The following is a 27,597-nucleotide window of genomic DNA, read 5'->3' as shown; positions in this document are numbered from 1 at the left end:
ACCCAGTTAATAGTTCTAGTCTGATGAGACCATGTGGATATAATATAGCCAATGGACCCAGTTAATAGTTCTAGTCTGATGAGACCATGTGGATATAATATAGCCAATGGACCCAGTTAATAGTTCTAGTCTGATGAGACCATGTGGATATAATATAGCCAATGGACCCAGTTAATAGTTCTAGTCTGATGAGACCATGTGGATATAATATAGCCAATGGACCCAGTTAATAGTTCTAGTCTGATGAGACCATGTGGATATAATATAGCCAATGGACCCAGTTAATAGTTCTAGTCTGATGAGACCATGTGGATATAATATAGCCAATGGACCCAGTTAATAGTTCTAGTCTGATGAGACCATGTGGATATAATATAGCCAATGGACCCAGTTAATAGTTCTAGTCTGATGAGACCATGTGGATATAATATAGCCAATGGACCCAGTTAATAGTTCTAGTCTGATGAGACCATGTGGATATAATATAGCCAATGGACCCAGTTAATAGTTCTAGTCTGATGAGACCATGTGGATATAATATAGCCAATGGACCCAGTTAATAGTTCTAGTCTGATGAGACCATGTGGATATAATATAGCCAATGGACCCAGTTAATAGTTCTAGTCTGATGAGACCATGTGGATATAATATAGCCAATGGACCCAGTTAATAGTTCTAGTCTGATGAGACCATGTGGATATAATATAGCCAATGGACCCAGTTAATAGTTCTAGTCTGATGAGACCATGTGGATATAATATAGCCAATGGACCCAGTTAATAGTTAGTCTGATGAGACCATGTGGATATAATATAGCCAATGGACCCAGTTAATAGTTAGTCTGATGAGACCATGTGGATATAATATAGCCAATGGATGGACCCAGTTAATAGTTCTAGTCTGATGAGACCATGTGGATATAATATAGCCAATGGACCCAGTTAATAGTTCTAGTCTGATGAGACCATGTGGATATAATATAGCCAATGGACCCAGTTAATAGTTCTAGTCTGATGAGACCATGTGGATATAATATAGCCAATGGACCCAGTTAATAGTTCTAGTCTGATGAGACCATGTGGATATAATATAGCCAATGGACCCAGTTAATAGTTCTAGTCTGATGAGACCATGTGGATATAATATAGCCAATGGACCCAGTTAATAGTTCTAGTCTGATGAGACCATGTGGATATAATATAGCCAATGGACCCAGTTAATAGTTCTAGTCTGATGAGACCATGTGGATATAATATAGCCAATGGACCCAGTTAATAGTTCTAGTCTGATGAGACCATGTGGATATAATATAGCCAATGGACCCAGTTAATAGTTCTAGTCTGATGAGACCATGTGGATATAATATAGCCAATGGACCCAGTTAATAGTTCTAGTCTGATGAGACCATGTGGATATAATATAGCCAATGGACCCAGTTAATAGTTAGTCTGATGAGACCATGTGGATATAATATAGCCAATGGACCCAGTTAATAGTTCTAGTCTGATGAGACCATGTGGATATAATATAGCCAATGGACCCAGTTAATAGTTCTAGTCTGATGAGACCATGTGGATATAATATAGCCAATGGACCCAGTTAATAGTTCTAGTCTGATGAGACCATGTGGATATAATATAGCCAATGGACCCAGTTAATAGTTCTAGTCTGATGAGACCATGTGGATATAATATAGCCAATGGACCCAGTTAATAGTTCTAGTCTGATGAGACCATGTGGATATAATATAGCCAATGGACCCAGTTAATAGTTCTAGTCTGATGAGACCATGTGGATATAATATAGCCAATGGACCCAGTTAATAGTTAGTCTGATGAGACCATGTGGATATAATATAGCCAATGGACCCAGTTAATAGTTCTAGTCTGATGAGACCATGTGGATATAATATAGCCAATGGACCCAGTTAATAGTTCTAGTCTGATGAGACCATGTGGATATAATATAGCCAATGGACCCAGTTAATAGTTAGTCTGATGAGACCATGTGGATATAATATAGCCAATGGACCCAGTTAATAGTTCTAGTCTGATGAGACCATGTGGATATAATATAGCCAATGGACCCAGTTAATAGTTCTAGTCTGATGAGACCATGTGGATATAATATAGCCAATGGACCCAGTTAATAGTTCTAGTCTGATGAGACCATGTGGATATAATATAGCCAATGGACCCAGTTAATAGTTCTAGTCTGATGAGACCATGTGGATATAATATAGCCAATGGACCCAGTTAATAGTTAGTCTGATGAGACCATGTGGATATAATATAGCCAATGGACCCAGTTAATAGTTCTAGTCTGATGAGACCATGTGGATATAATATAGCCAATGGACCCAGTTAATAGTTCTAGTCTGATGAGACCATGTGGATATAATATAGCCAATGGACCCAGTTAATAGTTCTAGTCTGATGAGACCATGTGGATATAATATAGCCAATGGACCCAGTTAATAGTTCTAGTCTGATGAGACCATGTGGATATAATATAGCCAATGGACCCAGTTAATAGTTAGTCTGATGAGACCATGTGGATATAATATAGCCAATGGACCCAGTTAATAGTTATAGTCTGATGAGACCATGTGGATATAATATAGCCAATGGACCCAGTTAATAGTTAGTCTGATGAGACCATGTGGATATAATATAGCCAATGGACCCAGTTAATAGTTCTAGTCTGATGAGACCATGTGGATATAATATAGCCAATGGACCCAGTTAATAGTTCTAGTCTGATGAGACCATGTGGATATAATATAGCCAATGGACCCAGTTAATAGTTCTAGTCTGATGAGACCATGTGGATATAATATAGCCAATGGACCCAGTTAATAGTTAGTCTGATGAGACCATGTGGATATAATATAGCCAATGGACCCAGTTAATAGTTCTAGTCTGATGAGACCATGTGGATATAATATAGCCAATGGACCCAGTTAATAGTTCTAGTCTGATGAGACCATGTGGATATAATATAGCCAATGGACCCAGTTAATAGTTCTAGTCTGATGAGACCATGTGGATATAATATAGCCAATGGACCCAGTTAATAGTTCTAGTCTGATGAGACCATGTGGATATAATATAGCCAATGGACCCAGTTAATAGTTCTAGTCTGATGAGACCATGTGGATATAATATAGCCAATGGACCCAGTTAATAGTTCTAGTCTGATGAGACCATGTGGATATAATATAGCCAATGGACCCAGTTAATAGTTAGTCTGATGAGACCATGTGGATATAATATAGCCAATGGACCCAGTTAATAGTTAGTCTGATGAGACCATGTGGATATAATATAGCCAATGGACCCAGTTAATAGTTCTAGTCTGATGAGACCATGTGGATATAATATAGCCAATGGACCCAGTTAATAGTTCTAGTCTGATGAGACCATGTGGATATAATATAGCCAATGGACCCAGTTAATAGTTAGTCTGATGAGACCATGTGGATATAATATAGCCAATGGACCCAGTTAATAGTTCTAGTCTGATGAGACCATGTGGATATAATATAGCCAATGGACCCAGTTAATAGTTAGTCTGATGAGACCATGTGGATATAATATAGCCAATGGACCCAGTTAATAGTTCTAGTCTGATGAGACCATGTGGATATAATATAGCCAATGGACCCAGTTAATAGTTCTAGTCTGATGAGACCATGTGGATATAATATAGCCAATGGACCCAGTTAATAGTTCTAGTCTGATGAGACCATGTGGATATAATATAGCCAATGGACCCAGTTAATAGTTCTAGTCTGATGAGACCATGTGGATATAATATAGCCAATGGACCCAGTTAATAGTTCTAGTCTGATGAGACCATGTGGATATAATATAGCCAATGGACCCAGTTAATAGTTAGTCTGATGAGACCATGTGGATATAATATAGCCAATGGACCCAGTTAATAGTTCTAGTCTGATGAGACCATGTGGATATAATATAGCCAATGGACCCAGTTAATAGTTCTAGTCTGATGAGACCATGTGGATATAATATAGCCAATGGACCCAGTTAATAGTTCTAGTCTGATGAGACCATGTGGATATAATATAGCCAATGGACCCAGTTAATAGTTAGTCTGATGAGACCATGTGGATATAATATAGCCAATGGACCCAGTTAATAGTTCTAGTCTGATGAGACCATGTGGATATAATATAGCCAATGGACCCAGTTAATAGTTAGTCTGATGAGACCATGTGGATATAATATAGCCAATGGACCCAGTTAATAGTTCTAGTCTGATGAGACCATGTGGATATAATATAGCCAATGGACCCAGTTAATAGTTCTAGTCTGATGAGACCATGTGGATATAATATAGCCAATGGACCCAGTTAATAGTTCTAGTCTGATGAGACCATGTGGATATAATATAGCCAATGGACCCAGTTAATAGTTCTAGTCTGATGAGACCATGTGGATATAATATAGCCAATGGACCCAGTTAATAGTTCTAGTCTGATGAGACCATGTGGATATAATATAGCCAATGGACCCAGTTAATAGTTCTAGTCTGATGAGACCATGTGGATATAATATAGCCAATGGACCCAGTTAATAGTTCTAGTCTGATGAGACCATGTGGATATAATATAGCCAATGGACCCAGTTAATAGTTCTAGTCTGATGAGACCATGTGGATATAATATAGCCAATGGACCCAGTTAATAGTTCTAGTCTGATGAGACCATGTGGATATAATATAGCCAATGGACCCAGTTAATAGTTAGTCTGATGAGACCATGTGGATATAATATAGCCAATGGACCCAGTTAATAGTTCTAGTCTGATGAGACCATGTGGATATAATATAGCCAATGGACCCAGTTAATAGTTCTAGTCTGATGAGACCATGTGGATATAATATAGCCAATGGACCCAGTTAATAGTTCTAGTCTGATGAGACCATGTGGATATAATATAGCCAATGGACCCAGTTAATAGTTCTAGTCTGATGAGACCATGTGGATATAATATAGCCAATGGACCCAGTTAATAGTTCTAGTCTGATGAGACCATGTGGATATAATATAGCCAATGGACCCAGTTAATAGTTCTAGTCTGATGAGACCATGTGGATATAATATAGCCAATGGACCCAGTTAATAGTTCTAGTCTGATGAGACCATGTGGATATAATATAGCCAATGGACCCAGTTAATAGTTCTAGTCTGATGAGACCATGTGGATATAATATAGCCAATGGACCCAGTTAATAGTTCTAGTCTGATGAGACCATGTGGATATAATATAGCCAATGGACCCAGTTAATAGTTCTAGTCTGATGAGACCATGTGGATATAATATAGCCAATGGACCCAGTTAATAGTTCTAGTCTGATGAGACCATGTGGATATAATATAGCCAATGGACCCAGTTAATAGTTCTAGTCTGATGAGACCATGTGGATATAATATAGCCAATGGACCCAGTTAATAGTTCTAGTCTGATGAGACCATGTGGATATAATATAGCCAATGGACCCAGTTAATAGTTCTAGTCTGATGAGACCATGTGGATATAATATAGCCAATGGACCCAGTTAATAGTTCTAGTCTGATGAGACCATGTGGATATAATATAGCCAATGGACCCAGTTAATAGTTCTAGTCTGATGAGACCATGTGGATATAATATAGCCAATGGACCCAGTTAATAGTTCTAGTCTGATGAGACCATGTGGATATAATATAGCCAATGGACCCAGTTAATAGTTCTAGTCTGATGAGACCATGTGGATATAATATAGCCAATGGACCCAGTTAATAGTTCTAGTCTGATGAGACCATGTGGATATAATATAGCCAATGGACCCAGTTAATAGTTCTAGTCTGATGAGACCATGTGGATATAATATAGCCAATGGACCCAGTTAATAGTTCTAGTCTGATGAGACCATGTGGATATAATATAGCCAATGGACCCAGTTAATAGTTCTAGTCTGATGAGACCATGTGGATATAATATAGCCAATGGACCCAGTTAATAGTTCTAGTCTGATGAGACCATGTGGATATAATATAGCCAATGGACCCAGTTAATAGTTCTAGTCTGATGAGACCATGTGGATATAATATAGCCAATGGACCCAGTTAATAGTTCTAGTCTGATGAGACCATGTGGATATAATATAGCCAATGGACCCAGTTAATAGTTCTAGTCTGATGAGACCATGTGGATATAATATAGCCAATGGACCCAGTTAATAGTTCTAGTCTGATGAGACCATGTGGATATAATATAGCCAATGGACCCAGTTAATAGTTCTAGTCTGATGAGACCATGTGGATATAATATAGCCAATGGACCCAGTTAATAGTTCTAGTCTGATGAGACCATGTGGATATAATATAGCCAATGGACCCAGTTAATAGTTCTAGTCTGATGAGACCATGTGGATATAATATAGCCAATGGACCCAGTTAATAGTTCTAGTCTGATGAGACCATGTGGATATAATATAGCCAATGGACCCAGTTAATAGTTCTAGTCTGATGAGACCATGTGGATATAATATAGCCAATGGACCCAGTTAATAGTTCTAGTCTGATGAGACCATGTGGATATAATATAGCCAATGGACCCAGTTAATAGTTCTAGTCTGATGAGACCATGTGGATATAATATAGCCAATGGACCCAGTTAATAGTTCTAGTCTGATGAGACCATGTGGATATAATATAGCCAATGGACCCAGTTAATAGTTCTAGTCTGATGAGACCATGTGGATATAATATAGCCAATGGACCCAGTTAATAGTTCTAGTCTGATGAGACCATGTGGATATAATATAGCCAATGGACCCAGTTAATAGTTCTAGTCTGATGAGACCATGTGGATATAATATAGCCAATGGACCCAGTTAATAGTTCTAGTCTGATGAGACCATGTGGATATAATATAGCCAATGGACCCAGTTAATAGTTCTAGTCTGATGAGACCATGTGGATATAATATAGCCAATGGACCCAGTTAATAGTTCTAGTCTGATGAGACCATGTGGATATAATATAGCCAATGGACCCAGTTAATAGTTCTAGTCTGATGAGACCATGTGGATATAATATAGCCAATGGACCCAGTTAATAGTTCTAGTCTGATGAGACCATGTGGATATAATATAGCCAATGGACCCAGTTAATAGTTCTAGTCTGATGAGACCATGTGGATATAATATAGCCAATGGACCCAGTTAATAGTTCTAGTCTGATGAGACCATGTGGATATAATATAGCCAATGGACCCAGTTAATAGTTCTAGTCTGATGAGACCATGTGGATATAATATAGCCAATGGACCCAGTTAATAGTTCTAGTCTGATGAGACCATGTGGATATAATATAGCCAATGGACCCAGTTAATAGTTCTAGTCTGATGAGACCATGTGGATATAATATAGCCAATGGACCCAGTTAATAGTTCTAGTCTGATGAGACCATGTGGATATAATATAGCCAATGGACCCAGTTAATAGTTCTAGTCTGATGAGACCATGTGGATATAATATAGCCAATGGACCCAGTTAATAGTTCTAGTCTGATGAGACCATGTGGATATAATATAGCCAATGGACCCAGTTAATAGTTCTAGTCTGATGAGACCATGTGGATATAATATAGCCAATGGACCCAGTTAATAGTTCTAGTCTGATGAGACCATGTGGATATAATATAGCCAATGGACCCAGTTAATAGTTCTAGTCTGATGAGACCATGTGGATATAATATAGCCAATGGACCCAGTTAATAGTTCTAGTCTGATGAGACCATGTGGATATAATATAGCCAATGGACCCAGTTAATAGTTCTAGTCTGATGAGACCATGTGGATATAATATAGCCAATGGACCCAGTTAATAGTTCTAGTCTGATGAGACCATGTGGATATAATATAGCCAATGGACCCAGTTAATAGTTCTAGTCTGATGAGACCATGTGGATATAATATAGCCAATGGACCCAGTTAATAGTTCTAGTCTGATGAGACCATGTGGATATAATATAGCCAATGGACCCAGTTAATAGTTCTAGTCTGATGAGACCATGTGGATATAATATAGCCAATGGACCCAGTTAATAGTTCTAGTCTGATGAGACCATGTGGATATAATATAGCCAATGGACCCAGTTAATAGTTCTAGTCTGATGAGACCATGTGGATATAATATAGCCAATGGACCCAGTTAATAGTTCTAGTCTGATGAGACCATGTGGATATAATATAGCCAATGGACCCAGTTAATAGTTCTAGTCTGATGAGACCATGTGGATATAATATAGCCAATGGACCCAGTTAATAGTTCTAGTCTGATGAGACCATGTGGATATAATATAGCCAATGGACCCAGTTAATAGTTCTAGTCTGATGAGACCATGTGGATATAATATAGCCAATGGACCCAGTTAATAGTTCTAGTCTGATGAGACCATGTGGATATAATATAGCCAATGGACCCAGTTAATAGTTCTAGTCTGATGAGACCATGTGGATATAATATAGCCAATGGACCCAGTTAATAGTTCTAGTCTGATGAGACCATGTGGATATAATATAGCCAATGGACCCAGTTAATAGTTCTAGTCTGATGAGACCATGTGGATATAATATAGCCAATGGACCCAGTTAATAGTTCTAGTCTGATGAGACCATGTGGATATAATATAGCCAATGGACCCAGTTAATAGTTAGTCTGATGAGACCATGTGGATATAATATAGCCAATGGACCCAGTTAATAGTTAGTCTGATGAGACCATGTGGATATAATATAGCCAATGGACCCAGTTAATAGTTCTAGTCTGATGAGACCATGTGGATATAATATAGCCAATGGACCCAGTTAATAGTTCTAGTCTGATGAGACCATGTGGATATAATATAGCCAATGGACCCAGTTAATAGTTCTAGTCTGATGAGACCATGTGGATATAATATAGCCAATGGACCCAGTTAATAGTTCTAGTCTGATGAGACCATGTGGATATAATATAGCCAATGGACCCAGTTAATAGTTCTAGTCTGATGAGACCATGTGGATATAATATAGCCAATGGACCCAGTTAATAGTTCTAGTCTGATGAGACCATGTGGATATAATATAGCCAATGGACCCAGTTAATAGTTCTAGTCTGATGAGACCATGTGGATATAATATAGCCAATGGACCCAGTTAATAGTTCTAGTCTGATGAGACCATGTGGATATAATATAGCCAATGGACCCAGTTAATAGTTCTAGTCTGATGAGACCATGTGGATATAATATAGCCAATGGACCCAGTTAATAGTTCTAGTCTGATGAGACCATGTGGATATAATATAGCCAATGGACCCAGTTAATAGTTCTAGTCTGATGAGACCATGTGGATATAATATAGCCAATGGACCCAGTTAATAGTTCTAGTCTGATGAGACCATGTGGATATAATATAGCCAATGGACCCAGTTAATAGTTCTAGTCTGATGAGACCATGTGGATATAATATAGCCAATGGACCCAGTTAATAGTTCTAGTCTGATGAGACCATGTGGATATAATATAGCCAATGGACCCAGTTAATAGTTCTAGTCTGATGAGACCATGTGGATATAATATAGCCAATGGACCCAGTTAATAGTTCTAGTCTGATGAGACCATGTGGATATAATATAGCCAATGGACCCAGTTAATAGTTCTAGTCTGATGAGACCATGTGGATATAATATAGCCAATGGACCCAGTTAATAGTTCTAGTCTGATGAGACCATGTGGATATAATATAGCCAATGGACCCAGTTAATAGTTCTAGTCTGATGAGACCATGTGGATATAATATAGCCAATGGACCCAGTTAATAGTTCTAGTCTGATGAGACCATGTGGATATAATATAGCCAATGGACCCAGTTAATAGTTCTAGTCTGATGAGACCATGTGGATATAATATAGCCAATGGACCCAGTTAATAGTTCTAGTCTGATGAGACCATGTGGATATAATATAGCCAATGGACCCAGTTAATAGTTCTAGTCTGATGAGACCATGTGGATATAATATAGCCAATGGACCCAGTTAATAGTTCTAGTCTGATGAGACCATGTGGATATAATATAGCCAATGGACCCAGTTAATAGTTCTAGTCTGATGAGACCATGTGGATATAATATAGCCAATGGACCCAGTTAATAGTTCTAGTCTGATGAGACCATGTGGATATAATATAGCCAATGGACCCAGTTAATAGTTCTAGTCTGATGAGACCATGTGGATATAATATAGCCAATGGACCCAGTTAATAGTTCTAGTCTGATGAGACCATGTGGATATAATATAGCCAATGGACCCAGTTAATAGTTCTAGTCTGATGAGACCATGTGGATATAATATAGCCAATGGACCCAGTTAATAGTTCTAGTCTGATGAGACCATGTGGATATAATATAGCCAATGGACCCAGTTAATAGTTCTAGTCTGATGAGACCATGTGGATATAATATAGCCAATGGACCCAGTTAATAGTTCTAGTCTGATGAGACCATGTGGATATAATATAGCCAATGGACCCAGTTAATAGTTCTAGTCTGATGAGACCATGTGGATATAATATAGCCAATGGACCCAGTTAATAGTTCTAGTCTGATGAGACCATGTGGATATAATATAGCCAATGGACCCAGTTAATAGTTCTAGTCTGATGAGACCATGTGGATATAATATAGCCAATGGACCCAGTTAATAGTTCTAGTCTGATGAGACCATGTGGATATAATATAGCCAATGGACCCAGTTAATAGTTCTAGTCTGATGAGACCATGTGGATATAATATAGCCAATGGACCCAGTTAATAGTTCTAGTCTGATGAGACCATGTGGATATAATATAGCCAATGGACCCAGTTAATAGTTCTAGTCTGATGAGACCATGTGGATATAATATAGCCAATGGACCCAGTTAATAGTTCTAGTCTGATGAGACCATGTGGATATAATATAGCCAATGGACCCAGTTAATAGTTCTAGTCTGATGAGACCATGTGGATATAATATAGCCAATGGACCCAGTTAATAGTTCTAGTCTGATGAGACCATGTGGATATAATATAGCCAATGGACCCAGTTAATAGTTCTAGTCTGATGAGACCATGTGGATATAATATAGCCAATGGACCCAGTTAATAGTTCTAGTCTGATGAGACCATGTGGATATAATATAGCCAATGGACCCAGTTAATAGTTCGTCTGATGAGACCATGTGGATATAATATAGCCAATGGACCCAGTTAATAGTTCTAGTCTGATGAGACCATGTGGATATAATATAGCCAATGGACCCAGTTAATAGTTCTAGTCTGATGAGACCATGTGGATATAATATAGCCAATGGACCCAGTTAATAGTTCTAGTCTGATGAGACCATGTGGATATAATATAGCCAATGGACCCAGTTAATAGTTCTAGTCTGATGAGACCATGTGGATATAATATAGCCAATGGACCCAGTTAATAGTTCTAGTCTGATGAGACCATGTGGATATAATATAGCCAATGGACCCAGTTAATAGTTCTAGTCTGATGAGACCATGTGGATATAATATAGCCAATGGACCCAGTTAATAGTTCTAGTCTGATGAGACCATGTGGATATAATATAGCCAATGGACCCAGTTAATAGTTCTAGTCTGATGAGACCATGTGGATATAATATAGCCAATGGACCCAGTTAATAGTTCTAGTCTGATGAGACCATGTGGATATAATATAGCCAATGGACCCAGTTAATAGTTCTAGTCTGATGAGACCATGTGGATATAATATAGCCAATGGACCCAGTTAATAGTTCTAGTCTGATGAGACCATGTGGATATAATATAGCCAATGGACCCAGTTAATAGTTCTAGTCTGATGAGACCATGTGGATATAATATAGCCAATGGACCCAGTTAATAGTTCTAGTCTGATGAGACCATGTGGATATAATATAGCCAATGGACCCAGTTAATAGTTCTAGTCTGATGAGACCATGTGGATATAATATAGCCAATGGACCCAGTTAATAGTTCTAGTCTGATGAGACCATGTGGATATAATATAGCCAATGGACCCAGTTAATAGTTCTAGTCTGATGAGACCATGTGGATATAATATAGCCAATGGACCCAGTTAATAGTTCTAGTCTGATGAGACCATGTGGATATAATATAGCCAATGGACCCAGTTAATAGTTCTAGTCTGATGAGACCATGTGGATATAATATAGCCAATGGACCCAGTTAATAGTTCTAGTCTGATGAGACCATGTGGATATAATATAGCCAATGGACCCAGTTAATAGTTCTAGTCTGATGAGACCATGTGGATATAATATAGCCAATGGACCCAGTTAATAGTTCTAGTCTGATGAGACCATGTGGATATAATATAGCCAATGGACCCAGTTAATAGTTCTAGTCTGATGAGACCATGTGGATATAATATAGCCAATGGACCCAGTTAATAGTTCTAGTCTGATGAGACCATGTGGATATAATATAGCCAATGGACCCAGTTAATAGTTCTAGTCTGATGAGACCATGTGGATATAATATAGCCAATGGACCCAGTTAATAGTTCTAGTCTGATGAGACCATGTGGATATAATATAGCCAATGGACCCAGTTAATAGTTCTAGTCTGATGAGACCATGTGGATATAATATAGCCAATGGACCCAGTTAATAGTTCTAGTCTGATGAGACCATGTGGATATAATATAGCCAATGGACCCAGTTAATAGTTCTAGTCTGATGAGACCATGTGGATATAATATAGCCAATGGACCCAGTTAATAGTTCTAGTCTGATGAGACCATGTGGATATAATATAGCCAATGGACCCAGTTAATAGTTCTAGTCTGATGAGACCATGTGGATATAATATAGCCAATGGACCCAGTTAATAGTTCTAGTCTGATGAGACCATGTGGATATAATATAGCCAATGGACCCAGTTAATAGTTCTAGTCTGATGAGACCATGTGGATATAATATAGCCAATGGACCCAGTTAATAGTTCTAGTCTGATGAGACCATGTGGATATAATATAGCCAATGGACCCAGTTAATAGTTCTAGTCTGATGAGACCATGTGGATATAATATAGCCAATGGACCCAGTTAATAGTTCTAGTCTGATGAGACCATGTGGATATAATATAGCCAATGGACCCAGTTAATAGTTCTAGTCTGATGAGACCATGTGGATATAATATAGCCAATGGACCCAGTTAATAGTTCTAGTCTGATGAGACCATGTGGATATAATATAGCCAATGGACCCAGTTAATAGTTCTAGTCTGATGAGACCATGTGGATATAATATAGCCAATGGACCCAGTTAATAGTTCTAGTCTGATGAGACCATGTGGATATAATATAGCCAATGGACCCAGTTAATAGTTCTAGTCTGATGAGACCATGTGGATATAATATAGCCAATGGACCCAGTTAATAGTTCTAGTCTGATGAGACCATGTGGATATAATATAGCCAATGGACCCAGTTAATAGTTCTAGTCTGATGAGACCATGTGGATATAATATAGCCAATGGACCCAGTTAATAGTTCTAGTCTGATGAGACCATGTGGATATAATATAGCCAATGGACCCAGTTAATAGTTCTAGTCTGATGAGACCATGTGGATATAATATAGCCAATGGACCCAGTTAATAGTTCTAGTCTGATGAGACCATGTGGATATAATATAGCCAATGGACCCAGTTAATAGTTCTAGTCTGATGAGACCATGTGGATATAATATAGCCAATGGACCCAGTTAATAGTTCTAGTCTGATGAGACCATGTGGATATAATATAGCCAATGGACCCAGTTAATAGTTCTAGTCTGATGAGACCATGTGGATATAATATAGCCAATGGACCCAGTTAATAGTTCTAGTCTGATGAGACCATGTGGATATAATATAGCCAATGGACCCAGTTAATAGTTCTAGTCTGATGAGACCATGTGGATATAATATAGCCAATGGACCCAGTTAATAGTTCTAGTCTGATGAGACCATGTGGATATAATATAGCCAATGGACCCAGTTAATAGTTCTAGTCTGATGAGACCATGTGGATATAATATAGCCAATGGACCCAGTTAATAGTTCTAGTCTGATGAGACCATGTGGATATAATATAGCCAATGGACCCAGTTAATAGTTCTAGTCTGATGAGACCATGTGGATATAATATAGCCAATGGACCCAGTTAATAGTTCTAGTCTGATGAGACCATGTGGATATAATATAGCCAATGGACCCAGTTAATAGTTCTAGTCTGATGAGACCATGTGGATATAATATAGCCAATGGACCCAGTTAATAGTTCTAGTCTGATGAGACCATGTGGATATAATATAGCCAATGGACCCAGTTAATAGTTCTAGTCTGATGAGACCATGTGGATATAATATAGCCAATGGACCCAGTTAATAGTTCTAGTCTGATGAGACCATGTGGATATAATATAGCCAATGGACCCAGTTAATAGTTCTAGTCTGATGAGACCATGTGGATATAATATAGCCAATGGACCCAGTTAATAGTTCTAGTCTGATGAGACCATGTGGATATAATATAGCCAATGGACCCAGTTAATAGTTCTAGTCTGATGAGACCATGTGGATATAATATAGCCAATGGACCCAGTTAATAGTTCTAGTCTGATGAGACCATGTGGATATAATATAGCCAATGGACCCAGTTAATAGTTCTAGTCTGATGAGACCATGTGGATATAATATAGCCAATGGACCCAGTTAATAGTTCTAGTCTGATGAGACCATGTGGATATAATATAGCCAATGGACCCAGTTAATAGTTCTAGTCTGATGAGACCATGTGGATATAATATAGCCAATGGACCCAGTTAATAGTTCTAGTCTGATGAGACCATGTGGATATAATATAGCCAATGGACCCAGTTAATAGTTCTAGTCTGATGAGACCATGTGGATATAATATAGCCAATGGACCCAGTTAATAGTTCTAGTCTGATGAGACCATGTGGATATAATATAGCCAATGGACCCAGTTAATAGTTCTAGTCTGATGAGACCATGTGGATATAATATAGCCAATGGACCCAGTTAATAGTTCTAGTCTGATGAGACCATGTGGATATAATATAGCCAATGGACCCAGTTAATAGTTCTAGTCTGATGAGACCATGTGGATATAATATAGCCAATGGACCCAGTTAATAGTTCTAGTCTGATGAGACCATGTGGATATAATATAGCCAATGGACCCAGTTAATAGTTCTAGTCTGATGAGACCATGTGGATATAATATAGCCAATGGACCCAGTTAATAGTTCTAGTCTGATGAGACCATGTGGATATAATATAGCCAATGGACCCAGTTAATAGTTCTAGTCTGATGAGACCATGTGGATATAATATAGCCAATGGACCCAGTTAATAGTTCTAGTCTGATGAGACCATGTGGATATAATATAGCCAATGGACCCAGTTAATAGTTCTAGTCTGATGAGACCATGTGGATATAATATAGCCAATGGACCCAGTTAATAGTTCTAGTCTGATGAGACCATGTGGATATAATATAGCCAATGGACCCAGTTAATAGTTCTAGTCTGATGAGACCATGTGGATATAATATAGCCAATGGACCCAGTTAATAGTTCTAGTCTGATGAGACCATGTGGATATAATATAGCCAATGGACCCAGTTAATAGTTCTAGTCTGATGAGACCATGTGGATATAATATAGCCAATGGACCCAGTTAATAGTTAGTCTGATGAGACCATGTGGATATAATATAGCCAATGGACCCAGTTAATAGTTCTAGTCTGATGAGACCATGTGGATATAATATAGCCAATGGACCCAGTTAATAGTTCTAGTCTGATGAGACCATGTGGATATAATATAGCCAATGGACCCAGTTAATAGTTCTAGTCTGATGAGACCATGTGGATATAATATAGCCAATGGACCCAGTTAATAGTTAGTCTGATGAGACCATGTGGATATAATATAGCCAATGGACCCAGTTAATAGTTCTAGTCTGATGAGACCATGTGGATATAATATAGCCAATGGACCCAGTTAATAGTTCTAGTCTGATGAGACCATGTGGATATAATATAGCCAATGGACCCAGTTAATAGTTCTAGTCTGATGAGACCATGTGGATATAATATAGCCAATGGACCCAGTTAATAGTTCTAGTCTGATGAGACCATGTGGATATAATATAGCCAATGGACCCAGTTAATAGTTCTAGTCTGATGAGACCATGTGGATATAATATAGCCAATGGACCCAGTTAATAGTTAGTCTGATGAGACCATGTGGATATAATATAGCCAATGGACCCAGTTAATAGTTCTAGTCTGATGAGACCATGTGGATATAATATAGCCAATGGACCCAGTTAATAGTTAGTCTGATGAGACCATGTGGATATAATATAGCCAATGGACCCAGTTAATAGTTCTAGTCTGATGAGACCATGTGGATATAATATAGCCAATGGACCCAGTTAATAGTTCTAGTCTGATGAGACCATGTGGATATAATATAGCCAATGGACCCAGTTAATAGTTCTAGTCTGATGAGACCATGTGGATATAATATAGCCAATGGACCCAGTTAATAGTTCTAGTCTGATGAGACCATGTGGATATAATATAGCCAATGGACCCAGTTAATAGTTCTAGTCTGATGAGACCATGTGGATATAATATAGCCAATGGACCCAGTTAATAGTTCTAGTCTGATGAGACCATGTGGATATAATATAGCCAATGGACCCAGTTAATAGTTAGTCTGATGAGACCATGTGGATATAATATAGCCAATGGACCCAGTTAATAGTTCTAGTCTGATGAGACCATGTGGATATAATATAGCCAATGGACCCAGGTTCTAGTCTGATGAGACCATGTGGATATAATATAGCCAATGGACCCAGTTAATAGTTAGTCTGATGAGACCATGTGGATATAATATAGCCAATGGACCCAGTTAATAGTTCTAGTCTGATGAGACCATGTGGATATAATATAGCCAATGGACCCAGTTAATAGTTAGTCTGATGAGACCATGTGGATATAATATAGCCAATGGACCCAGTTAATAGTTCTAGTCTGATGAGACCATGTGGATATAATATAGCCAATGGACCCAGTTAATAGTTCTAGTCTGATGAGACCATGTGGATATAATATAGCCAATGGACCCAGTTAATAGTTAGTCTGATGAGACCATGTGGATATAATATAGCCAATGGACCCAGTTAATAGTTCTAGTCTGATGAGACCATGTGGATATAATATAGCCAATGGACCCAGTTAATAGTTAGTCTGATGAGACCATGTGGATATAATATAGCCAATGGACCCAGTTAATAGTTAGTCTGATGAGACCATGTGGATATAATATAGCCAATGGACCCAGTTAATAGTTCTAGTCTGATGAGACCATGTGGATATAATATAGCCAATGGACCCAGTTAATAGTTAGTCTGATGAGACCATGTGGATATAATATAGCCAATGGACCCAGTTAATAGTTCTAGTCTGATGAGACCATGTGGATATAATATAGCCAATGGACCCAGTTAATAGTTCTAGTCTGATGAGACCATGTGGATATAATATAGCCAATGGACCCAGTTAATAGTTCTAGTCTGATGAGACCATGTGGATATAATATAGCCAATGGACCCAGTTAATAGTTAGTCTGATGAGACCATGTGGATATAATATAGCCAATGGACCCAGTTAATAGTTCTAGTCTGATGAGACCATGTGGATATAATATAGCCAATGGACCCAGTTAATAGTTCTAGTCTGATGAGACCATGTGGATATAATATAGCCAATGGACCCAGTTAATAGTTCTAGTCTGATGAGACCATGTGGATATAATATAGCCAATGGACCCAGTTAATAGTTCTAGTCTGATGAGACCATGTGGATATAATATAGCCAATGGACCCAGTTAATAGTTCTAGTCTGATGAGACCATGTGGATATAATATAGCCAATGGACCCAGTTAATAGTTCTAGTCTGATGAGACCATGTGGATATAATATAGCCAATGGACCCAGTTAATAGTTAGTCTGATGAGACCATGTGGATATAATATAGCCAATGGACCCAGTTAATAGTTCTAGTCTGATGAGACCATGTGGATATAATATAGCCAATGGACCCAGTTAATAGTTCTAGTCTGATGAGACCATGTGGATATAATATAGCCAATGGACCCAGTTAATAGTTCTAGTCTGATGAGACCATGTGGATATAATATAGCCAATGGACCCAGTTAATAGTTCTAGTCTGATGAGACCATGTGGATATAATATAGCCAATGGACCCAGTTAATAGTTAGTCTGATGAGACCATGTGGATATAATATAGCCAATGGACCCAGTTAATAGTTAGTCTGATGAGACCATGTGGATATAATATAGCCAATGGACCCAGTTAATAGTTCTAGTCTGATGAGACCATGTGGATATAATATAGCCAATGGACCCAGTTAATAGTTAGTCTGATGAGACCATGTGGATATAATATAGCCAATGGACCCAGTTAATAGTTCTAGTCTGATGAGACCATGTGGATATAATATAGCCAATGGACCCAGTTAATAGTTAGTCTGGCTGCTACAGACGTCTAACAGAACGCAGAACCAGGGTGTGATACGTCTGTTTTCCACAAGATGGCAGTAGAGCCTAAATGCAGCGCTGCTAAAACAAACTGGCAAAAATATACATTTGTGTTTCCTGATAAATGATCACGTATTCTTCTTCTTCTTCTTCTCCTGAGCAGAAGGCCACAGCGGCGGGGGTGACGTTTGTCCGTGTGTCGGTGAAAGGTCTGGGTCCTGGACGCTTGGTGAGTACCTTTTTGATGACGTGATCACAGTTGGACAAACTGAAGAAATGCAGAATTGACATAAAACACACATAGAGATAAACATAGTTTACATGATACAGGACATGATGCATCTTTTCCCCCCACTGAAGTCATACCACATAGTTTACATGATACAGGACATGATGCATCTTTCCCCCCCCCACTGAAGTCATACCACATAGTTTACATGATACAGGACATGATGCATCTTTTCCCCCCCACACTGAAGTCATACCACATAGTTTACATGATACAGGACATGATGCATCTTTTCCCCCCACACTGAAGTCATACCACATAGTTTACATGATACAGGACATGATGCATCTTTTCCCCCCCCCACTGAAGTCATACCACATAGTTTACATGATACAGGACATGATGCATCTTTCCCCCCACACTGAAGTCATACCACATAGTTTACATGATACAGGACATGATGCATCTTTTCCCCCACACTGAAGTCATACCACATAGTTTACATGATACAGGACATGATGCATCTTTTCCCCCCCCCCCACTGAAGTCATACCACATAGTTTACATGATACATCTTTTCCCCCCACACTGAAGTCATACCACATAGTTTACATGATACAGGACATGATGCATCTTTTCCCCCCACACTGAAGTCATACCACATAGTTTACATGATACAGGACATGATGCATCTTTTCCCCCCCACACTGAAGTCATACCACATAGTTTACATGATACAGGACATGATGCATCTTTTCCCCCCACTGAAGTCATACCACATAGTTTACATGATACAGGACATGATGCATCTTTTCCCCCCACACTGAAGTCATACCACATAGTTTACATGATACAGGACATGATGCATCTTTCCCCCCCCACACTGAAGTCATACCTGGTTTTGAATCTCTTCTCGTGTCTGTTCAGTCAGAATCTTGTACAGACTTACTAGGAAAAGACGTTAGAGCCTCGTGATTGATTGATTGATTGATTGGGTTACATGATGCATTTCTTTCTCTGTGCAGTCTGCCATCAAGGGTCTGACCATGGGAGGATTGGAGGTTGTGTCCATCACTGACAACACCCCCGTACCACACAATGGTTGTCGCCCTCGCAAGGCTAGAAGAATATGAACAGGACCATACCATCATGGACTGCAGGGGTCCAGCCATCTGTCTTGTAACACGCTTAAAGTTGTTGTTGTTGTATGAAAATGATTTTTTTTACTGGTATTTAAGCATTTTGGAAAATACATGCAGGAATGTTGGTAAAACATTCAGGGCCGGTTTCCCGGACACAGATTTAAGCCCTGGACTGAAAAACAAGCTCAATGTAGAATCTCCATGGAAAATATTTTTCAGTCCAGAACTAGGCTTAATCTGTGTCTGGGAAACTGGCTCTGAATGCATGTAGCAGCACATCTAGTAACAGATAGATGAATCTAGAACGAGGCTGTTTTAAAGTTCCCATTATTTCTAGGTTTATTAAATCCATTTACACCCAAAACCCCTTGTACAACATGTGGTATAAATCCAAGGCTTACAGCAGGAGAGAACCTGGTCAGATCAGTCCATCTGGTTTGTACAGGTGAGTGACCGATGGATTCACTGTCACTACCACTAACACGAGGTGAACAACCAGAACATATGCAGACAGTTTGACAGACACAACCCTGTTTGTCAACTAGTCAAACGTTACTCCTCTGGAAGACCACGTTAACTTTCCATGGTTCCATCAAGGCATATTGATTACATTACATTTACATTTACGTCATTTAGCAGACGCTCTTATCCAGAGCGACTTACATTATTTTATTTTTTTTCATACCCCCTGTGGGAATCGAACCCACAACCCTGGTGTTGCAAACGCCATGCTCTACCAACTGAGCTACATCCCTGCCGGCCATTCCCTCCCCTACCCTGGACGACGCTGGGCCAATTGCGCGCCGCCCCATGGGTCTCCCGGTCACGGCCGGCTACGACAGAGCCTGGATTCGAACCAGGATCTCTAGTGGCACAGCTAGCACTGCGATGCAGTGCCTTAGACCACTGCGCCACTCAGGAGTATATTGATATTATGAGGACATCAAAAACAGTTTATCCTATTCTTGAAAACCTCTTCAGTTCTTTTTTTTGTTTTACATACAATGACCCAAGAACACATGAATACCACCGTACAGCATCAACTGTAGGCTCCATCTCCTCCATGAACACCATCAACTGTAGGCTCCATCTCCTCCATGAACACCATCAACTGTAGGCTCCATCTCCTCCATGAACACCATCAACTGTAGGCTCCATCTCCTCCATGAACACCATCAACTGTAGGCTCCATCTCCTCCATGAACACCATCTCCCATTCCAAAAGTCAAGGCACAGTCATCTCGGCATAATTGGACACTGATATTTGAACTCAACTTTGCATTTCCAAATAAACAGTATTATTTACCAGTGTTTTTGTCTGGAGTGGATCAATTCGGTCTTAGTTTATATCATCCATTCAATCTTTAGAGATTTAATATCTTTAGTGAGAACAAATAGAAAATGAGTACAGTATTTAACTAATTACTGGACAACACAACATCCATCCGTACATAGTCAAGTTAGCCCTTTGAAACCAAACATGTTACAATGTACAAAAGAAGCCATCTGGTCCACTGCTGCACAGTAGGTAACAAAACATCTGCTACTATAGGCTAGCGTCTCTGAGCTGCAGAACATCTCTGCTACTATAGGCTAGCGTCTCTGTGAGCTGCAGAACATCTCTGCTACTATAGGCTAGCGTCTCTGAGCTGCAGAACATCTCTGCTACTATAGGCTAGCGTCTCTGAGCTGCAGAACATCTCTGCTACTATAGGCTAGTGTCTCTGTGAGCTGCAGAACATCTCTGCTACTATAGGCTAGCGTCTCTGTGAGCTGCAGAACATCTCTGCTACTATAGGCTAGCGTCTCTGAGCTGCAGAACATCTCTGCTACTATAGGCTAGCGTCTCTGAGCTGCAGAACATCTCTGCTACTATAGGCTAGCGTCTCTGTGAGCTGCAGAACATCTCTGCTACTATAGGCTAGCGTCTCTGAGCTGCAGAACATCTCTGCTACTATAGGCTAGCGTCTCTGTGAGCTGCAGAACATCTCTGCTACTATAGGCTAGCGTCTCTGAGCTGCAGAACATCTCTGCTACTACAGGCTAGTGTCTCTGAGCTGCAGAACATCTCTGCTACTATAGGCTAGCGTCTCTGAGCTGCAGAACATCTCTGCTACTATAGGCTAGCGTCTCTGTGAGCTGCAGAACATCTCTGCTACTATAGGCTATCGTCTCTGTGAGCTGCATAACATCTCTGCTACTATAGGCTAGCGTCTGAGCTGCAGAACATCTCTGCTACTATAGGCTAGCGTCTCTGTGAGCTGCAGAACATCTCTGCTACTATAGGCTAGCGTCTCTGTGAGCTGCAGAACATCTCTGCTACTATAGGCTAGCGTCTCTGTGAGCTGCAGAACATCTCTGCTACTATAGGCTAGCGTCTCTGTGAGCTGCAGAACATCTCTGCTACTATAGGCTAGTGTCTCTGTGAGCTGCAGAACATCTCTGCTACTATAGGCTAGCGTCTCTGTGAGCTGCAGAACATCGCTGCTACTATAGGCTAGCGTCTCTGTGAGCTGCAGAACATCTCTGCTACTATAGGCTAGCGTCTCTGTGAGCTGCAGAACATCTCTGCTACTATAGGCTAGTGTCTCTGAGCTGCAGAACATCTCTGCTACTATAGGCTAGCGTCTCTGAGCTGCAGAACATCTCTGCTACTATAGGCTAGCGTCTCTGAGCTGCAGAACATCTCTGCTACTATAGGCTAGCGTCTCTGAGCTGCAGAACATCTCTGCTACTATAGGCTAGCGTCTCTCTGAGCTGCAGAACATCTCTGCTACTATAGGCTAGCGTCTCTCTGAGCTGCAGAACATCTCTGCTACTATAGGCTAGCGTCTCTGAGCTGCAGAACATCTCTGCTACTATAGGCTAGCGTCTCTGAGCTGCAGAACATCTCTGCTACTATAGGCTAGCGTCTCTGAGCTGCAGAACATCTCTGCTACTATAGGCTAGCGTCTCTGTGAGCTGCAGAACATCTCTGCTACTATAGGCTAGCGTCTCTGAGCTGCAGAACATCTCTGCTACTATAGGCTAGCGTCTCTGTGAGCTGCAGAACATCTCTGCTACTATAGGCTAGCGTCTCTGTGAGCTGCAGAACATCTCTGCTACTATAGGCTAGCGTCTCTGTGAGCATCTCTGCTACTATAGGCTAGCGTCTCTGAGCTGCAGAACATCTCTGCTACTATAGGCTAGCGTCTCTGTGAGCTGCAGAACATCTCTGCTACTATAGGCTAGCGTCTCTGTGAGCTGCAGAACATCTCTGCTACTATAGGCTAGCGTCTCTGAGCTGCAGAACATCTCTGCTACTATAGGCTAGCGTCTCTGTGAGCTGCAGAACATCTCTGCTACTATAGGCTAGCGTCTCTGTGAGCTGCAGAACATCTCTGCTACTATAGGCTAGCGTCTCTGTGAGCTGCAGAACATCTCTGCTACTATAGGCTAGCGTCTCTGTGAGCTGCAGAACATCTCTGCTACTATAGGCTAGCGTCTCTGTGAGCTGCAGAACATCTCTGCTACTATAGGCTAGCGTCTCTGAGCTGCAGAACATCTCTGCTACTATAGGCTAGCGTCTCTGTGAGCTGCAGAACATCTCTGCTACTATAGGCTAGCGTCTCTGAGCTGCAGAACATCTCTGCTACTATAGGCTAGCGTCTCTGTGAGCTGCAGAACATCTCTGCTACTATAGGCTAGCGTCTCTGTGAGCTGCAGAACATCTCTGCTACTATAGGCTAGCGTCTCTGAGCTGCAGAACATCTCTGCTACTATAGGCTAGCGTCTCTGTGAGCTGCAGAACATCTCTGCTACTATAGGCTAGCGTCTCTGTGAGCTGCAGAACATCTCTGCTACTATAGGCTAGCGTCTCTGTGAGCTGCAGAACATCTCTGCTACTATAGGCTAGCGTCTCTGTGAGCTGCAGAACATCTCTGCTACTATAGGCTAGCGTCTCTGTGAGCTGCAGAACATCTCTGCTACTATAGGCTAGCGTCTCTGTGAGCTGCAGAACATCTCTGCTACTATAGGCTAGCGTCTCTGAGCTGCAGAACATCTCTGCTACTATAGGCTAGCGTCTCTGTGAGCTGCAGAACATCTCTGCTACTATAGGCTAGTGTCTCTGTGAGCTGCAGAACATCTCTGCTACTATAGGCTAGCGTCTGTGAGCTGCAGAACATCTCTGCTACTATAGGCTAGCGTCTCTGTGAGCTGCAGAACATCTCTGCTACTATAGGCTAGCGTCTCTGAGCTGCAGAACATCTCTGCTACTATAGGCTAGCGTCTGTGAGCTGCAGAACATCTCTGCTACTATAGGCTAGCGTCTCTGTGAGCTGCAGAACATCTCTGCTACTATAGGCTAGTGTCTCTGTGAGCTGCAGAACATCTCTGCTACTATAGGAGTTATCGACACACAGACGGGAGGACGTGTCTCAACACACAGACGGGAGGACGTGTCTCAACACACAGACGGGAGGACGTGTCTCAACACACAGACGGGAGGACGTGTCTCAACACACAGACGGGAGGACGTGTCTCAACACACAGACGGGAGGACGTGTCTCAACACATGACATAAACAACAAATAAAACAAAGGGCGGATGAGTGAAAATGTTGACAGGTGATATGTTACTGTAATATGTTGACGGGTGATATGTTACTGTAATATGTTGACGTGATAGGTTACTGTAATATGTTGACGGGTGATATGTTACTGTAATATGTTGACGGTGATAGGTTACTGTAATATGTTGACAGGTTACTGTAATATGTTGACGGGTGATATGTTACTGTAATATGTTGACAGTGATAGGTTACTGTAATATGTTGACGGCTGATATGTTACTGTAATATGTTGACGGTGATAGGTTACTGTAATATGTTGACAGGTTACTGTAATATGTTGACGGGTGATATGTTACTGTAATATGTTGACAGTGATAGGTTACTGTAATATGTTGACGGCTGATATGTTACTGTAATATGTTGACGGGTGATATGTTACTGTAATATGTTGACAGGTGATATGTTACTGTAATATGTTGACGTGATAGGTTACTGTAATATGTTGACGGGTGATATGTTACTGTAATATGTTGACGGTGATAGGTTACTGTAATATGTTGACAGGTTACTGTAATATGTTGACGGGTGATATGTTACTGTAATATGTTGACAGGTGATATGTTACTGTAATATGTTGACGGGTGATATGTTACTGTAATATGTTGACGTGATAGGTTACTGTAATATGTTGACGGGTGATATGTTTCTGTAATATGTTGACGGTGATAGGTTACTGTAATATGTTGACAGGTTACTGTAATATGTTGACGGGTGATATGTTACTGTAATATGTTGACAGTGATAGGTTACTGTAATATGTTGACGGCTGATATGTTACTGTAATATGTTGACGGCTGATATGTTACTGTAATATGTTGACGGGTGATATGTTACTGTAATATGTTGACAGGTAATATGTTACTGTAATATGTTGACGGTGATAGGTTACTGTAATATGTTGACGGGTGATATGTTACTGTAATATGTTGACGGGTGATATGTTACTGTAATATGTTGACAGGTGATATGTTACTGTAATATGTTGACGGGTGATATGTTACTGTAATATGTTGACGGGAGATATGTTACTGTAATATGTTGACGGGTGGCAGAGGGGGAAGGGGGAAGGGGGCAGGGGGGAAGGGCGCAGGGGGGGAAGGGGAAGCGTGCGACCAAACAGATGTCGGAACGTGTCATAGCTGGATAGCTATGAGTTTAAAAAATAACACTAATGTCTACACTCCTATACAAAAATACATCCCTTTATTTGAAAATCTTTCAACATTTCACCGTTCTTTATACAGATACCCCTCCAGAGGGACAACAACGAGGCCTCCCATTGGACAAAAAGTGCAGCGGTTTCCACCAATAAGAGTGAATTTAACTCACTAGTAGCCCGAACATACATCCCCCTCAGATCACCACTACTGTCCTCCCTCTGTACTCACTCAGACCACAAGCCACTCCAGCAGGACACTACTTTAAAAGGTGAAGATATACAGTCCATACATGGGACGCATTGTGAGCCTGTCCAGACAGACAGACAGACAGCTCTGGAGCATTGTGAGCCTGTCCTGACAGACAGACAGACAGCTCTGGAGCATTGTGAGCCTGTCCAGACAGACAGACAGACAGCTCTGGAGCATTGTGAGCCTGTCCTGACAGACAGACAGACAGCTCTGGAACAGTTGGTGTCTCATAGATATTGCACTTTGAAAGAGAAGGGGGGCAGGGGATTGATTGTGCGTATACGGTACACCCCTTCAGCGTGGGAGCGAGAGGCCGAGAACAGGTTGGCACTAGCAACAGGAGGCTGGGGGATAAAAAACTATCTGGAGAGTTCATCCTTCACTCAGACCCCTCTTCTTAGATTCTACACCCCTTCCTTCTTCTCTCACCCTCTCTCTCTTCCTCCTCCCTCCTCTCCTCCTCATTTGCCCTGGAAGTTACTGAGCTCCATCTCATCTTTGCGTCGTTTCTGCTGGGCGAACAAAGAGCTGAAGGGGTACAGCTTAGCCTTGGCTGGGAATCTCTGCCCTGCTATATCCACCTCGTAATCTCCCCTGTTGATGAAGTCTGGGGTCACGGCGGCAGGGCGCCGTCCAGGGATGGCGGTGAGACGAAGCCCAGACACACGTGTCTCTCCAGGGTGTAGGAGTAGGCAGAGGAGGTGGTGGTGCCACACAGCTCCCCGTTCCTACAGAGACAGAGAGAGAGAGAGAGGCAGAGAGACAGAGAGAGACAGAGAGAGAGAGAGAGAGAGGAGAGAGAGAGAGAGACAGAGAGAGAGAGAGAGAGAGAGAGAGACAGAGAGAGAGAGAGACAGAGAGAGAGAGAGAGAGAGAGAGACAGAGAGAGAGAGAGACAGAGAGACAGAGATACAGAGAGAGAGAGAGAGACAGAACGAGAGAGAGAGAGAGAGCATTAGATGGTGAGAAGAATACTTTATTAATCCATACGAGACCCAACCCCTCTGATACACACCGGTTGAAGAGGCTAGAGCAGTGGGCAGCTTCTAGTGTAGTGCCTTGCTCTGTGTCGTGATGGTGTGTGTCTAACCTGTAGATGGGTTCTCCCCACCAGGGCCACAGGTCCAGCTCTGTGTCATGATCCTCCAGGACTAACATGATGAAGCGACGGCTCACCCCCTCCTGACGCTGCTGCAGCAGTGACGCTCGACCCAGGAAGTCTATGTCCTGGAGGGGGAGGGGGAGAGGAGAGAGAGAGAAAGAGGGAGAGGGGAGAGCGAGAGAGAGATGGGAGAGAGAGAGGAGGGGAGAAAGAGAGAGAGGAGGGGAGAAAGAGAGAGAGGAGGGGAGAGAGAGAGGGGAGGGGAGATAGAGAGAGGAGGGGAGATAGAGAGGAGGGAGGAGAGAGAGAGAGGAGGGAGAGAGAGAGAGAGGAGGGGAGAAAGAGAGAGAGGAGGGGAGAGAGAGAGGGGAGGGGAGATAGAGAGAGGAGGGAG

The 27,597-nt window shown here is 40.9% G+C and overlaps 1 protein-coding gene and 1 long non-coding RNA gene across 2 annotated transcripts in view; one reads left to right on the top strand and one right to left on the bottom strand.

Moving 5' to 3' along the window:
* The window catches only part of LOC311124573 (small ribosomal subunit protein uS11m-like), a 39,620-nt gene extending 18,229 nt beyond the window's left edge, over positions 1-21,391 (top strand). Inside the window, exons 5-6 of the mRNA XM_084198690.1 lie at positions 18,873-18,938; positions 19,964-21,391. Coding sequence (XP_084054816.1) covers positions 18,873-18,938; positions 19,964-20,071 — 174 coding nt within the window. The 3' untranslated portion in view covers positions 20,072-21,391. The remainder of the gene's footprint in view (positions 1-18,872; positions 18,939-19,963) is intronic.
* Positions 21,392-25,878: 4,487 nt separating this feature from the next.
* On the bottom strand, positions 25,879-27,329 carry LOC311124571. Its single transcript, XR_014612776.1, has 2 exons — positions 27,192-27,329; positions 25,879-26,829 (listed from the first exon to the last, which is right to left on the bottom strand). It is a non-coding gene; the product is annotated as an uncharacterized lncRNA (long non-coding RNA).
* Between the last annotated feature and the right edge of the window lie 268 nt (positions 27,330-27,597).

This window comes from Coregonus lavaretus, assembly GCF_964263955.1.
Source record: "Coregonus lavaretus genome assembly, contig: HAP1_SCAFFOLD_3757, whole genome shotgun sequence".
NCBI classification, from domain to species: Eukaryota; Metazoa; Chordata; class Actinopteri; order Salmoniformes; family Salmonidae; genus Coregonus; species Coregonus lavaretus.
Note: the sequence above shows the minus strand (reverse complement) of the source record. Positions and strands in the feature narration are given on the sequence as shown.